This window comes from Zonotrichia albicollis, chromosome 3, assembly GCF_047830755.1.
Source record: "Zonotrichia albicollis isolate bZonAlb1 chromosome 3, bZonAlb1.hap1, whole genome shotgun sequence".
In the NCBI taxonomy this organism is placed as follows: Eukaryota; Metazoa; Chordata; class Aves; order Passeriformes; family Passerellidae; genus Zonotrichia; species Zonotrichia albicollis.
Genome location: NC_133821.1, coordinates 41,282,443 through 41,299,682, shown reverse-complemented (window position 1 = coordinate 41,299,682; position 17,240 = coordinate 41,282,443). Strand labels below are relative to the sequence as shown.

At 34.8% G+C, this 17,240-nt stretch overlaps 1 protein-coding gene across 1 annotated transcript in view; it reads left to right on the top strand.

Moving 5' to 3' along the window:
• DNAH8 (dynein axonemal heavy chain 8) overlaps window positions 1–17,240 on the top strand; it is a 114,255-nt gene that overhangs the window by 25,674 nt on the left and 71,341 nt on the right. The window contains exons 20-31 of the mRNA XM_074538596.1: window positions 169–298; window positions 1,337–1,440; window positions 2,370–2,476; window positions 3,411–3,471; window positions 5,004–5,190; window positions 7,685–7,802; window positions 8,522–8,715; window positions 11,715–11,950; window positions 13,912–14,016; window positions 14,998–15,111; window positions 15,655–15,717; window positions 16,642–16,742. Of these exons, the coding sequence (XP_074394697.1) occupies window positions 169–298; window positions 1,337–1,440; window positions 2,370–2,476; window positions 3,411–3,471; window positions 5,004–5,190; window positions 7,685–7,802; window positions 8,522–8,715; window positions 11,715–11,950; window positions 13,912–14,016; window positions 14,998–15,111; window positions 15,655–15,717; window positions 16,642–16,742 (1,520 nt within the window). The remainder of the gene's footprint in view (window positions 1–168; window positions 299–1,336; window positions 1,441–2,369; window positions 2,477–3,410; window positions 3,472–5,003; window positions 5,191–7,684; window positions 7,803–8,521; window positions 8,716–11,714; window positions 11,951–13,911; window positions 14,017–14,997; window positions 15,112–15,654; window positions 15,718–16,641; window positions 16,743–17,240) is intronic.

Sequence of the window (17,240 nt, the reverse complement as noted above, 5' to 3'; positions counted from 1 at the left end):
TTTTTATAAATGTACAAGTATATTTTAATAAGTATATATGTTTCATTGAAATGGTTTTGGTCTGATTAATACCATATTCAGAGAAACGTTTTTAATCTCCATCAAGAGAAACAGTAATAAGATAATCAGTGTTAACTATGACAATGCATTGATATTTTTATTTAACAGGAATATACTAAAGAATGTTCTGAGGTCTTTAATGTCAAAAGCATGCGCGTTGAAGAATCTGTTCAAGATCTAATAGAGATATTTGAAAAACATTGTGTATTACCATCTCTTAGGCCCTCAGAATTACAAGGTAGTTAATAATGCTTATTTAAATAAAAAATTCGGGTGGACTTTTGCTAGTTTTTATCAAAACTGATATGTTTTAGTTAATTTGCTAAACAAATTTTCCTCTCACTAAAATTTCATTTGTGTCACAGCTCTGCCTTCTTTAACCACTGTTAAAGTCAAACGCTAGCTCATGAAGTATGGAGATAACTCAGTTGTGGGGTTTCTAGAGTTAAAAGCTGTGCTCCTGTTTAGATTAGCAAAGTATTTGCTCTAGAGGAAGAACATTCAAGTTCCATTTCTGTCAGTCACTCATCATAACTCTCCCATGTCACATCTCGCCACCTGTAAATGAAATCCAGTGTTTCTCTCTTCTCAGCTCTGTCAGCTATTTGGTACTGTGCCTCTGTTTTTAACTTTCCTGCAGCAGTACAATTATGTGCTTTTCTGGCTGGTCAGTTTAAATTAGTATTGTCAAAGGCTGGCACTTGAATGACTGGTTTCCGCTTCTTTGAGGTGTCTTACTAAGATTTTAGAAAATCCTGTATTGTTACAAGAGAAATAGTTTATATTTGAAGGAAAAAAATGTTTTAAGAAAAATTTTATTTTGATGCTTAATCAGTAATGGAGCTCTTTTTTTTCATGGGATTTTTTTTCTTCTAGGTTCAGGTTTCTCCAGCTGTAGAGGTATAGGCAGGGTCAATACTGCAGGTCGTTCAGTAGGATGCAAGAAGAAAAAGATGAAACAAAAATACTTCTCTGTCCTTTGTTAAATTGTTTATGCTTATTTTGATTTTTTGGTCATTTTAATGGATATATTAATGACTGCCTAGCCATTCTTAGTAACAGAGTGGTAGTGCACTGTGTTTGCTAAGCTAAGGCCTATAGGCCGGTCTCTAAACCACATTCCTGGTGTGAAAAAGTGTCATGAAATAAAACCAATTTTTGGTGATCCAGGTATTACTAAATAAAAGTCAATATTTGTTTTGCCTCTAATGAGGGGACAGCATGCTTTAAATCAGAAAATTTATATAATAACAACTTTCTTTTTTTTAATTTACAGGAAAAGACAAGCGTATAGCATTTGGAGGTAAAGAAAAAGCTCCTGCTGAAGGACCTAAAAGTGAAGATGGCAGGATCAGTGATAAAGAAGAAGAGTTTAAAAAGGTGTTTTGTGAAAATAAGGAAATTATTTTTATGCCAATTGGATTAGTAAACAGGATCTTGAGTTTTGGTAGCTGCATATCTGTGTTACAGAAAGACATCACATGGAAACTATCAAATATAATGTACAATGATGAAATAGCTTACCTAAAAAGTGCATTTGAGATGGATTTTAGTTTTCACAAGTATATTGCATTTTATTCCAATTTTCACCTTTATTAAACAAATTCTTGACACTAGTGGTAAGTATAAAAATTGGAGACAATATTGTGCCTAAGCCATAACACAGGCTTTCCCTCTTGGGTAGACAGGATCTTTCTTCATTTCTATCATTCTCTTCCGACTTCATCAGCAAAGATTGTCTTTGTACTTTTCCCATGAAGAATGCAGTTTCTTCATGTTCAGCAAAACAGGAAAGTAGAAGTAAAGAACAAGGACTCTCAAAGTTGGAAGTACAAATACAATAATGCTACAATGTTGCAATTTTTAAAAATAGTGATAATTTCATGTTGCTGTATTTTCATATTCTTGATCCAGTTGCATTTTATTGTATTTGTCTCTTATTCAAAAATGGATGCATGGGCACCAATATTCTTGAATAATTCATGGTTTTGTTTTGTGGCTTGGTTTTCTATTTGTTCTTTTTTAATATGGAGAGCTTTTTTGAAGGACCGTATTTCAAACAGATTTCAGTATTCTGTATCTGAATAAGACAAGTTGTTTCTTCGCATTCTATATTCTCTTTTCCATGCAGCTTTTACTTATTTACTTGCTTACAACCCCCCAACTTCTCACTTTGTGTCTTTCATGTAGCTAACAGCATAAGTTCCTTCTGACAAAATCTATTAGGTTTGACTTATGATGTTTTTGCAATAACTTTCAGGTTCCTATGTGAACATGTTGCTAAATAATGTATGGTTTATTTATTACAGAACTGTAAAGACTTACTTGCCCATTTCAGTCGCCGGCTGCTAGTCAGTCTCCAGAAATCAACCCGACTGTCTTTGGATCGTATTAGAAGAAGAATGAGTGCTCCAATGTAAGTTGCTAATGAAGAATTCCCTCAATAGTATGCACTCTTTATGAATTCTTCATGATAGTGGCAAGATCCATACAAAATCACTCTCCTATATTCAGGATGATTTCTATAAATTCGTCTCTGTTTGAACAGGCAAAGATTTCAGAGACAGAATTGTTTCAGTATAATATATTGTGCTTTGAAAAACCTACTTAAAATTCTATTAAGAGAATTTAGTTCAAGCAAGTGAAGATTATGATGTTTTGTCATTAATGTTTGTTAAAGTCTGAATTGCATTTTTTTTCCTATGGACATTGTTCATAAGAAATGTCTTGAAATCCTTATCAAAGTCAATGGGAATTTTTTTGGTCGTTTCCTTCATATCTGTCTACTCTATCATATTGTTGAATCCTCCCTGATTTGGTTAATATATCATACCACAGCATTTAAAATTTTACTTTGCTCTATGTCTTTAGGCTTTCATTTCAGTTTTGAGTAGGTTAACATCATGTTTTTATAATTTTGCACCAGCTTGTCATCTTTGAAACTTTTTTTCCATTCAGTTGAAAACTTACCTAAGATGTAGAGGCACAACTTTTGCTCTTGATAGGTTGCTGCATTTAATGATCAATAAGACCTTCTTATGCCCTATTCAAACCACTGGCAGAGTTCCATCATTCTTAACATGAGAGTTTAAAATCCAGAAAATACTCTGGAGAAAAAATTCTGAAACAATGGCTGGATCCAAGTTAGCCTTTGTCAGAATGGTGGAGCTCTAGCTATTTTATCCTTTAAATAAGAAACTTCTGTAAGTTTTGGAAATAGAACATAATTTCATTTGAAAATTCTCCATGAAGCTTTGGTCAGAAAATGTAGTTCAAAACTATATTTCTCAGATAAACTGAGGAGGTTTTGTGGTGAACTGTTTATGATATGTGTCAAAACCATTTTACAGCAAATCTGAGAACGTCCCTCCTTTTATAAAAGCAGAAGTACACCTTCAGATTCCAAATCTGGTAAGTTTTATTTTATATAGGTAAGGTAAGACACATTGTCTTAGAGTTACCTCTGCATTTGCCCAAGTGCAGGCTGTGGGCACACTTCCACTGAACCAGCATTTTCTCCAAGGGAGAGCAGTTGCTCATATCTTTCGGTGTGCTGAGAGCACTGATGAAATGTGCTTGCAGTCCCAATGCTCTGGCCTCTGTCTCAGTAGTGCTTGCAGAACCTTGCTTTTTAACCTGCTGTGATTTAGCAATTACATTGCAATCCATTCATTCATGTTCTCTGCAGAATGATTACAGTTCTCCTCACGTGTAGTAGTAGTTGTATTGCTACTATTACATGGAATATGTTCTACATTTTGCTTTATTCTTATTCTTATTCTTGTTCTTGTTCTTGTTCTTGTTCTTGTTCTTGTTCTTGTTCTTATTCTTATTCTTACTCTTATTCTTATTCTTATTCTTACTCTTATTCTTCTCTTACTTGTGTAATCTAAATCCTTTTGTTGAATTTCAGTAATGAACATTATCTTTGTTCAGTTTGGCTTAAGTCACCTAAATGGGAATTTAGAAGATCAGAATGAGGAACACTGAACAAAAATAGAAGATTCAAAACCACATAAAGGACTTGTGGATTTCTAGGTACAGGGAAAAAAGGTAGCTCAATTGCAAAGAAGTAAAGCATTCTGTAGAGTAAAATAACTATATGTCAGCGATACGTATTTTTTATTTTATGAGAGAAGGTTACAAAATTTCTCAAATATTTTATAAAGATTGATGGGTTTATATTGAAATTACAATGAAAAAAAGTTTTGCTCTTAGGTGATATTCCTTTGACATTGAACTGGTGTTCCTATGGCCATTCTGTTATACATTCACATTGTATGTGTGTACATATGATATGTAATTTCTCTCAAAGTGTAGAAGCCTTACCTTGTTGACATTTGTAGAAGCATAAAGCACCAAGCTCTACCCACTGCAAAGGAAGTACATCTCTCTTTCCAGTCCTGAAATGCTTGGCTGATCCAGGGCAGTAATCAAGTAATTCTGGGAAAAATACCTCTTTGCTAATGCTAAACTCTAGTGAGAGTTTGCAAGAGCCTTGCTTTTATGTATGTGGCTGATCATATATAAGGCCTGGAAAGGGTGGGAAGTGGTGGTTGCACGATAGCATGCAATCTCTAATGCTTTGTTATTCTAGAGTGTAAAAAACAAAGTTTGTAATGTATTCTCATACATTATATAAAAGTCATTATAAAAATGATGCTTAAAATGTTGCAGGTGTAAAAAAAGCCAGTAAATCTATCTGCTTATATACTTGGTTGACTTTTCACCCACAGTATGAGTGCATAATTAGATGGTAGGCCACTACAGTATGTTTCATCTCTTTAGAAGCAATTCTGAGCCAGAAAACCTGCTAAAGTTGTATTTTCCAGCTTCTCTTCTGGGGTAAACTCTGCAATTCACTATGGGTGGAGTAAAACTGAGGTCTCAAAAATGACAATTAGTTACATTTATTTCAACAATTTTTCAACTGTTTTAAATAGGTAATAGTTCCCACTTTAGATGATATACAGCATGCCATCAATCGCATGATTCATTTTATACTGGAAGTAAATCGAGGAGTTGCTCAGTGGGGACAGAGGCATTTGCAAAAATCTATTTTAAAAACAGAACAGCAAGCAGCTTCTTCAGGCTTTGGATCACAAGGAAAAAGAGGCAGAAAAGGAGAAAGTAAGTGGTTGGTTTAGGTTTTGTTTTACTTTTCATTTTACTTTTTGCTTTAATAACTATGGCATATGTAAATAGCTGTAAATAAGCTCTCTTTTAGTCAGAGAAGCCTACTGTGGATTATTTTACATTAATTTTGGGGGTTTATTTTGATTTAATTACCTGTATTTTTCAGAAATAGCTTTTCAGGCTTACATAAGTATTACAACTCTGAAAAACAGTAAGCAAAAAACTTTGAAAAATTCCTAGATTCTGAATATTTTGCTTAACTTAAGGCAAAGTAAGCTGTTGATCAATTGTTTTACCTCCTTATTGTGGAATAAGCCATAATGATATAGCTGAAACCATAAACCATGATTTTATACCAAATCTCATTGAAATATTGAGATACAGCAAGAGACAGATTTCAGGAAATATTTTAATTGTTGGATGTATTCCTAGATTGGATTAAAAACACCTCAAATGTTTTTTCATGTGAATGAAAAATATTTGACTGGAGACAGACCTGCATCCATTTTAGTCAAATACTTTATTTCTTAATATTATTTCCAAGTGTCTCTCCATACATTTTGCAAGCCACCATAAAAGCCTAAATATGTTTTTACCGTTGTTTTTTCTTAGCTGTTTGACCCAGTGATATGCAATCCAGTTATATCTTTGTTATCATTCCTTCAAAAAATCTGTAACATCTGGGAAAGTTTGTCTTTCTGACAGTCCAGGGCTGTTACTTTATTCTTCTACTGACGTGTCTTTTATGAGTCTCACCTCTTTTAAAGGGCTTCAAGCAGGGTGGCAGGAGCCAATCCTTGTCAGACACTCAGAGTCTTTTCCTCTGCTGTATCAAAATACAGCATCAGCAAATGACCATTTTCATCACCTTTAACTAGACACCAGCAACACCTGGGGGCATATGTTAATACTGTAGCAATGAGATTATGGAGTAAACTCGTAAGGATGGATGAATCTGAGACTGTTTCCAGTAAGCAGACCCCAGAAAAGGCCTTCAGAGTAAAAGACAATTTGGAGCTGCCTCAAATTCCCCTCATTAAACAATATATACTGTGGGAAGGGTGGATTTTTCTTCTTTGTTCACTGAAATCTGCTTCAAAATGCTCTGGGATTGTTATGGAAGAAGGAGCTCGTCAGATCTGAAGAATATCAGTTTCTATATTGACCCTGATTTTCTCAGCAATTAATCAAAGAGTTCAAGAAGTTTACACAACTTTAAGCAGTATATACATTAAAACTTTAATTTCAAAAATTTTAAAAAGTTATTAAATAATGTGGAATGTTTATGAGGCCTTTGATGTTCTGCTTACAATTACATTAAAATGAACTTGAATGAAAATTCATTCATTCATTTCATTCATTCATTTCATTCGTTGAGAAAATTAAATTTGTGAATGAAGAAGAATATTTTCTTTCCATTTGAAAACCTTCATTTTAAAGTGAATTTGCTCTAGCTGTATAGTGCCTGGCATGAGCTAGCAGCTGGCACTTCACATTTAGCAGTGTGATAGATCTTTGAAGAGGGATACTCAGCCTTTCTGAAGAGCACCATTGCTCAATTTGGTATGCATAGGTTTAGAAGAGAATTCTAATCAGACTGTCAGCAATTTATTGATTTATATATAATTTTATTTTACAGAAGGTGATGATGTTGTCAGAAAGTTAAAAAATTTTTATTCAGGTGTTGCAGAAAATGAAACTATTACTAAAATAATTGTGAATCTCTCTTCTTCCGCGAATTCTCTAAAAGAAGGAGTTACTGAAGTTCTGAAAGAATTTGATAAATATAAGGTGTTGTGGACAGGAGATAAAGATGCCATATTTCAGGTCAGTTTAATGATTATCATTTACAGGACTATTCTTCATTAATCCTATCTCTTGAAATCAGAAAACATTGTGAAAAAAATCAAGGAAAAAAATATGTAGAAAACACATTTACAGCTGAAATTCTTCTTTTATCTTTCTGTAGGAATGGTATTGTATCTGCTAATACTGATTCTGTGCCATTCTAGATACTGAAAACCTGGTAATTGCTTTATTTTGTATGTGTTACTCTGGATTTTTGGCCAGAAAAAACCAACCCAATTTGATATGAGGCATGTCTCTATGCAAACACAGGTAGCACAGGGTATTAACAAGAGGAGTTAGAGATATGTACATACCTGCAAGGGTACTGGTATCACAGGGATTTGGTGGAATGGCACTATGAGTGGAGAGTTGGAATCGAGGGATGCAGGCTCTTTGGGAAGGCTAGGCCGGGAAGACCAGGTCAGAATTAAAAGGAGGGCAGGGACAGGTGACATTATAGTGTGGATCTGCTGCAGCCTGCCTGACCAGGAGGTCCAAGCAGATGAGACTTTGTGTAGACAGACAGGAGCAGCCTCACACTCACAAACCCTGATCCTCATGCTGCTGGAGGAACAGCACAGCAGGCCATAAGCAATCCAGGAGGTTCCTGGAATGTGTTGATGATTCTTTTTTGACCAAGTAATGGAAGAGCCTATGAGAGGAGGTGCCATACTCTACCTTGTTCTCACCAAGGAGGAGCTGGGGGTGGGGAAGGTGAAACTCAAGGGGCAGTTTTATGCTGCAGTGACCATGAAATGGTAGAATTCAAGAGGAGTTTATGTGGGTTAAAACCCCACCAATTCATAAGCAGGGCTGAAAATTTCCTGTTAGTCTAATTAAAAATTTAAGACTAAAGTAATTAGAGTTATTAACTTGATCAAGTTTCTGCTGAGGAATAGGCTACTGCTACAGTGAAACCTTCAATAATAAGGCAGGTAAGTTTTATACACACATGATTAATTTCTACATTCTTCCTTTTCCACTATGCTAACCCTTTCACTGCCTGTCTGGGTACTCTTGGACAGAAGAGTAGAAGTGGGATGATAAATGCTTTCGGCATTTATTACTTGTCCATGCAGTGTAAGCATAATCAATACAGGTCTTAAGTAACATAGCTGAATTGCAGCTTTTCAGAATCACAAAATGTTGCTACCTTTGAGTTCTGCTCAGGGAACTACTTAGAAAATGTGTTTTATTGTGATTGTTTCTCACATAATTTGGCTTATGAGGTAGTCCTTCTGTAAGTGTGGGCATGTATTTGACCTCTGTTTCATCACCTGTTTTCACAAAACAAGTAGGTCCTTTATATGTCTTGGTTATCTGTTTTTCTGTTGAATTTGTTAGGAATTTCCCAACAAGATTGAGTGTTAGTGACAGAGAAATTTATAAACATTCATTTTCCGATGCTAGCAAGGCAACAGAAGGCTAAACCCAAGTATAATTATGGTATACGTTTTCAGTAATTGCTGAATTACAGTTGCAACATGTTTTACCAAAATTATGGAAAAGTACATTTGTTGATTGACATTTTAAACTGCACACAGGAATTTTTTGCTACTGGTCCCACCTTGTCTGAAATTAAAGAAGAAATAGTTCACTACGACACATTTGAGCAAGAGATGAAAAGTTTTAAACCCGTTCTGCCTCTTGGTCCAATTGAGTTGCACACAGGTATGACATTTTCTTATCTTAGTATGTACAGTAAGATAATGAGTAAAATAGTCACACAATCACAGAAGATGCTTAGTTGAAAGGGACCCACAAGGATCATCAAAGTCCAACTCCTGACCCTGCACAGGCTCATGCCCAAGAATGACACCATGTGCCTGAGAGCACTGTCCAAATGCTTCTTGAGCTATGTCAGGCTGGTGCTGTGACCACTTCCCTGAGGTGCCAGTTCCAGCCCAACCACCCTCTGGGTGAAGAACCTCTATCTAATATCCAACCTAAACCTCCCCTGACAAAACTTCAGGCCATTCTGTGTCCTGTCACTGGTTACTACAAAGAAGAGATCAGTGCCTGCCCCTCCTCTTCCCCTTCACAAGGAAGGTGTAACTTCAGTGTGGTCTCTTCTCAGTCTCCTCTTCTCCAGGCTGAGCAGACCAAGTGCCCTCGGCTGCTCTTCATACGGCTTCCCCTCAAGGCCCTTCATCATTTTCGTTGACCTCCTTTGGATGCTCTCTAATAGTTTAGTATCTTTCTTATTTTGTGGTGACCAAAGCTGCACTCAGGCCTCAAGGTGAGGCTGCACCCGTGCAGAGCAAAGCAGGACAATGCCCACCCTGGTCTGGCCAGGAATGCTGTGCCTGATGCTCCCAGGACATGCTTGGCCCTCCTGGCTGCCAGGACACTCCTCACTCCTCTTCAGCTTGCTATCAACCAGGAGCCCCAGGTTCCTCTCTGTGCCACTGCTTTCCAGCATCTCATTCCCCAGTCTGTCCCTACATCCAGGGTTTCCCCAGTCCAGGTGCAGAATCCGTCACTTTCCCTTGTTGAACTACACATGGTTGGTGATTGCCCAGCCCTCTGGTTTGTTGAGGTCTCTCTGCAGGGCCTCTCTGACTTCAAGTGAGTCAACAGCTCCTCCCAGTCTGTGAACTTCTTTAGTATTCCTTCTAGTTCTATGTCCAAGTCATTTATGAAGGTGTTGCAGAAGCTGAGGTCTAAAATGGAGCCTTTTGGAACCCCACTATTGCCAGGTCCCCAGTCTGATGTCACCTCGTTCACCACAACCCTTTGTGTCCAGACCATGAGCCAGCTCCTCACCCTCACATGATGTGTTTATCCAGCTGTGTGCTTTGTTCAGAAGGATACTATGTGAGACAGGTTTATTCTTGTAAATATGAATATATATATTGAAATATATCTAGATATATTTCAATATGAATAAAAATCACTGAAGAGACCTCATCAACTGTCAGCCAGGGTTCACTCAGATCCTTCTAAGAAATCTGTGATTAAAAAATCCTCCATTCCTCCATTTTCCTTGCCTTCTCTGCTTGTAAATGTGGGCACTAAGTTTTGTCATGAATGTGAAGTTGTTATGGAGACTTTCAAAGAGTTAATGAATGTGTATTGACACTGATTTGATCATCTTTGGTACTCCTGTCTGGCATCACATCAGCCAATGGTTATAAAGAGCACTGGAAGCATAAAGCACCTTCTTTGGTACAGGAGAAAAACTAGCACTTAACAGCATTAATGTGTTGTTCCCTTTCAGTGTTTGTTTCAGGAGGAGACGTGGCTACTTAGTCATTCCCATGTTTAGTGTCTCTGACTGTCAGAACATTACATTCCAAATTAAGCTGTTAATTCTATGGCACTTGTGCCACAGCTGATTGTGCTAAGGATTCCAATGGCACTTATCCCTTTCACCTCACAGGTTTTTACAAGGCTAACACATCTTCTCATGACCAACTATCTGGTTGGTACCTAGTGGCAAGTAGAAAATATGTCCTGCTGCAAATATCAGTGTGGCTGTATTTCTAATGAACAACCCTCTTCTTAGGACAGATTAGTTTGATTAGATTAAGAAATAATCTGTGAAATTTGTCTTTCTTGCACATCAGAGAAGCAGAAGATGCCTGCTTTGAAGACAAATTCATTTCAGGATCTTGGTGATGGGTTGACCCTATTTCTTTCTGTGAACAGGCAAAAATGTCAGACTGCTGACTGCACATCCTCATCCAGTTTCTCGATGCAGTTTCTTTTTAATGAGACTGCTCTGGAAAACTCCATCTAATATTGTGTGACCAAGAGTAGGAAGAAAGAGTGTATCCAAAAGAATATGGTTTTTGTTGATTGTCATGTGTGACCTCTGCATCACAGGAACCCAAGTCCTCTAGGTTACAGAACAAAGACGTCAAATGTCTCTTGTGATCTGGGACAGCAGGTAGTTTCTTGTACTCAGTTTAGGTTTGGGAACTGATTTATTGTGATTTACACATTTTAACTTCTGGAAGGGTGTGGTGATTTTCTTGAAATATGCCTGGGCTTCACGAATCATCTCTTTAATGTTAATACACACATTATTAAAGGAGCATCTATATCTGCTGCAAAATTTGTGGTTTTTTTGAGCAGAAGTGATTTATGCTATTAGTATATTTTGCTTTCTTTTACCAGAGTACAAAATGCTGCCTAATAAAATCCTGATTTTTTCGGAAAATAAATTTGAATTCTTGACTCTTCTGTCTCTTCAGTGTTGGCTTTTGATTATATATTAAGTGCATATAACATGATGTGTCACCTTATAGTTTTAGCTGTGAACTATTCCAAGTCCCAGTTTTGAAATCTCAAGATGCCATTTCCTCAAAGGGTGTAAAGCATTTAAATATCACTGATCTTAACACATTTAGTTAAGGTATATCAAAGTTTTCTCTGAAAATCCACATTAATAAGTAGACATTTTCTTCTTTATTCATCTTCTCTATGTGCTCCACCAGGTAAGCTTACCAATAGGTTTTACAGATACCATACTATACAATAAAACAACATAAATATATTTAGTTATAGTTGAATTTGTTTTGAAACTTTTAAAATGCCTTAATGGAATTGCTGGTCTGCTGTTTTCTAACTGCTGTTAAAGAACCATATGTGATGATGTGGGCTTTTTAAAGAAAAAAATAGGATATGAATTGAGTATTTTTTTTATTATTGTTTTTTAAAACCAGAACCACTGAAGAAAGCTTTAGCAATTGAAGCCAATTCCTGGAAGATGGTCCTCTGTCGTTATTTAAATGTGGAATATAAAGCGAAATTGCTAGACATAACCACATTCATAAGTGATTACCTAAACAAATTGGCTCGACCTCTGGTTGACTTAGATGATGTCAGATTAGCAATGGAAGCTTTAGCTGCCATTCAAGAAAGGAGAGCAGAGATAGACTTCTCTATGGGACCTATTGAAGTAAGATGACTTCTAATTTCTTATATTGGAAAAATGTTATTGTTATTATTAATACTAATAATATATATAATAAATGTCACAGGATAAGATAAACTTTGAACATTGTCTTCAAAGAACTAGGCTGAAGATGGGAAACAATTTTTTTTGTTTTTTATATTCTAAATGATGAATATATATTCATATGAATATATATTATGAATCAGATCATTTGATAGGATCTGTATTGATACAAAACAGAAAAAATTATTTCTCAAATTATAATATAGAAACAATCTAGGAGACAACATGCAGAAATAAGAAGATGAGAACACAAGACAAAGGGAGCACTATGCTCCCTTTTGCTTTTCATTAGCCTTAATCCTCTTACTTTTTCTGTGTGTGTAAACAAACATCTTGATCATCTAAGTCCTTGAAATATAGCCAGAGAATATTTATGAAACCACACATCATGGTACGCTGTCAAAAACTGACAACATTCTTTTAGTTTTTTCTAGAAGAAAGAAGCTGAAAGAAGCTAAAACAAGCTCATTATAAGTACTTGGTATTTACTATCACAGTCTGAAACAGTCAGCTAATAGAACAAATTAATTAGTTAAATGATGTAGAGGTAAACTGTGGAAATACAGCTGCCTTCTTAAGTGTGTATCAAGTATGTTAGAAAGTCTGCCTTACATCAAATAGAAGAACCTGAACAATAATGTAGACATTTAAAGTAATATTCACATCTACTGAATGTTATTAATCTGTCTTTAGGATATGAAAATCATACTCATAGTTGTTAAATAAAGCAAGCAAGAGGAACTGTGTCCAACACTGTCTACTTGTTAGGTTTTACATGAGTAGGAAATAATGCAAAGTGTGTAAATAAATAAAAGATATTAACAAAGATGAAGTATTAATATTTTAACATCATCATCATCATCGTGCTTCTGCCACTTTAAGATGAATAATTAAGATAATGAACTTTCCCAAACGACTTATATTTCACATATCTTGTAAGCATTTATTTCCTTCCTAGATTAATATAATGAGTTCTGTCAATGTCAGTAGGGTTAGTCATGTTAACAAGTCACCCTTACATCCTTTTTCTTGAGGAGATGAATAACCCCAGACACCAGTGCAATCTGGGTAAAAATCTTTGCAGTAAAAGAACTAAGCTCCTTTTTGGAAAATACACCAAAGTGAACATAAGCTAGAAAAGTGCCCTTGCAACAAAGGGGTTTAAGGGTCTCCTGGGCCTTTTACAAACTGTGTTGTCAGTAGTTGAGGGATATGATTCCCTCTGCTCTGGGATATTAGCTGGAGTGCAGTGTCCAGTGCTGGCCTTCCCATTACAAGACAGATATGGACTTACTGGAGTCAGTCTGGCAAATGACAAGTAAAATCTGAAAATGAACTTATTTTTAAATAATGCAATTTGTGTAGGAGGAGGATCATAAAGCAGAAGGTAAGCAAATAAATTGCAGATGAGAACAAATTATAAGAAAGGTTCATTCCATTACAGATACGTATCCATATATTTGACAGTTCGGCAACCTTAGCAAAAAAGGTTTAATAGATGATATGGCAAAATATTTATAGATGTGTAACTTAATGTGCACAGTTATTCAGATTTAGGGAAAATTCATCAAAATCTGCATTCAGGTGGACTGTAGATATGTGAAATAAAATACTATTGACATGATAAAATTTTATATTTTCTGATATTAAATCTATGGTGTTTGTATATTTTCCTAGTATTTCATCCAAGACATTTTTGAAGAAATAGTTTTTGCTGTTGTTCCCTAGTTCTTAATTCCTCATCCTTATTAGAAAAAACAACCCCACCAAAACAGTTATGCCTAAAATATAAGAACAGATTTTCTTTGAAATGTTTTTTACAAATTTGATCTATGTTTCCTCAAATAAACTTATAATATATTCCTGAGTTAGGTTTGTTTTTTGTTTTTTTTTTCATTTAGGAAGCCTATGCCATTTTAAATGCATTTCATGTGGAAATTACAAAAGAGGAATCAGATGGTGTTGATACAATGAGATATGATTTTAATAAATTAAAAGCCCAAGCTGTAAGTACATAAAATTATGCTATTTTCCATTTGTGGAAAACATATGAATTTCTTCAGGTCATGAATGAGAGTGTGAGACTAATTGTCCATACTCCCTGACTTCTCACTCTTGACAGCAGTTGTGCAGTAGTGTCTTAATCTACTATTAGTGGGTTCATTTTCTAATTTCATTTTTATAGATAACTTTGATATTTAAACATTATTGTAGCTTTTAGATATCTGTATAAAACCTTCAAGAAAATCCTGTGTCTGCTCTCCTTCATTTCCAGATTTTGTGTAATTTTTGTCAGATCAGGGAGTTTATTACCCTTAAGTTACATTTTTCTAAGAAGTGTGTACTCTGTCGGTACCCTTACCCTTAAAGGGTGGTTGTACTTTCACCTTTGGGATTTAGAACAGTCTTATATCCCCAAAAAATTCTGTGTTTATTGAGCATGTTATGTAATGAAGATTATTATGTTATGTTATGTAGATATTTTGTTGAATTTATTAAGTTACGTCCTCTTTCACAGATTAATTGCTCAGGAAAGGACTCAAGAGTACATTTTACGTTTTTGTGTAGCTCTTGGTTATTTCTCTCAAAATTTTGATCGAAGAAAAAGAAATTTGTTAAAGAAAAGGCTGAGCCCTGTATGAGAAAGATGACTCTGTTAGCTTGTTGTTTGAGGTTTTTTTGGAGGGAGGAAAGAAAGATAATAGGATCTTGTTCCACCACCCCCTTGTAATGAAATACATTCCCTTAAATTCCAATGCAAGATTTTGTTATGGTTTTTGTTGAGGTGGTTTGGTTTATCCCTCACCTTTCTTCTCAAAAATTGAATATAGCACCATAAAGGGGAAAAAAAGGTATTTAGCTTCAAATAATCAACTTTTGTTCAAAAATTTGAGATGTTTTATTCATAATTTTGATTTATATCTAACTCAAATATCTGTTACTTGTTCTTACAGAAATAACTTTTATTTTAATCTTTTCCATGTCAGATTGTAGTGCAAGATGAATTGGTTGAAGTTCAGCCCAAGTTTAAGAAAGAGTTGCTAGAAGCAGTTGAATGTTTTCAGGATGACGTGGCACAGTTTGAAACAGCTTATGAAAAGGTAAATGAATATAGTATTATTTTGGTTTGCAGGATTTGGGTACCAGAATTTTATTCTGCTCAGCTACTGATGTTGGATGCCATGGTTGCTAAGCAGTCATCACTGTAGGTCCAACTTTTCAGCATGAAGAAATACACACAACTCTAAAGAAAGAAAAGAAGCACTGGTGATGCAACTTGTAATGAAATTGTGATTATAAATTACAAATTAATTTAGAAACTGTAGTTCATGTTGTGGCATCTTTGCACACACATCAGCATTAAAAAGGATCACTGTCCTGGTTTTGTTATTTTCAGCAAAATAAGGAAGTATGAAAAGTTAGAGTCTAATCTTATTAATTTTAATTAAGGTAAGGGATTTTCAATTCCATAGAAGTTACGTCTTCTTATATTTACCATTGTAAGTATTATATTACCAAGTTATATGACTTGATTTAAGTTTGACTAATAAAAAAATGTATTCTGTAATGGTCTGTAAATATAGAGTGGCCTTCAGTCACTTTGAGAATTAATATTCCATTTTTGTTAATTGCTTATTTGATAGGAAGGGCCTATGGTTCCAAACATTCCACCTCAGGAAGCCAGTAAGAGGCAGCAGATCTTTCAGGTGAGGAAATAAACTGTTGAATTTGCAGCTTAATTAATTAAATCTGTTCTTGTTTATCAGAACAAGTTTACCAAATTATAATTTGGATGTTCCTTATAATATTATGTTATCTATAGTTACTCTCACACAATGTTTTCCTTAATGCGGAAGGATTGATTGATTGATTGATCTGTAACCTTTCTTCACTCTTCATATTTTGTGAGGAGAAATTATCACTTTGGAGTAATAAAAGCAGAAAAATAGGCAAGAGTCAATTGTGACACCTTGATAATGGCCGAAAATAAGCCAGGTTACAAAGAAATCATGAGCCAATTTTGTAGTCTTTAAAGATCACATTTTTCATTAGATATTTGTCTTTCAACTTGTTATTTGTTTGTTATGAACCTTAATTCATAGGTCCAGGAGCAGTATTTTCTCTCATTTTAATCCTGTTTCTTTTTTCTGCAAGTTATAGTAACTTAAATAGTACTTTTGTCAATCTAAAATATTGTATAGATTGTATAACGTAAATTCTTGTAAAAAGAACTGAGTGACTAAGAGAAGGTGCTTAACACTTGTAATGCATCTAATATGTATTGAAAATTGAGTGATTCTGGTTAAATTTGCTGTGTTTATTGTTTTGCCAGGAGAATACTCTGTACTTTCGATACAACTTGCGAAAATCATTCTTCTTTCCATTTTTCTGTGGTGATCATATTCTTTTGGACAACAGTTAGACTTTGAAAGTAATTGTGTTATTTTGCACTCTGGTGTTTTTCTTCAAGCCATATACTGGTTTAGATCAAAAATATTTTCAGATATTTTACATATACTTCTAATAGACTTAATAAAAGTTTGAAACAGTTTAATGATTATATTTTAGACAATTTTAAGTTAAAACTAAAAAACTTGTATTTTCATTTTGTCTGTATGAAACACAATCAGGCTAACTTTGAGGAGCTGTGGAGAAAGTTTATCACGTACTCATCTGGTGAACGGTTGTTTGGATTGCCTGTCACAGAGTATGACATTTTATACAGAGTCAGGTAACTGTGCAAATACCATTGCCATAAGTATGTTAGAAAGTCTTAGGCTTACACCAAAGGCAGAAATATTACAGTATACAAGTTTTCCATTGCCTTGAATAAATAAATAAATAAATAAAATTTATAAAGTTTTAATGAATTTGTTAATTCTAATTTGGTAATGTTGAGTTTGTAAATTTTGAAAAAAATTATTTATCTATTATTGCAATAGAATGATACCAGATGGTTTTACTGTGTAGAAATACTATATAAAGGAGCAATATGCCCTGTTCTAGACATAAATATAAATTTAAAAAAAATATATATTAAGATATGGTAGAAAGTGAAGAAGAAATGAAAGGAAAGATCATTCTATTGTGATATAAGAAGAATTTAACTAAATTTGAAAGTCTGAATTTTTGGAGCAGATGTACAAATGACGATCAGATTCTAAAGTTTTTGTTCCCACCATTTCAATAGTTTGGTGATGATTCACCCCAGAGGAGGATCTCACTGTTT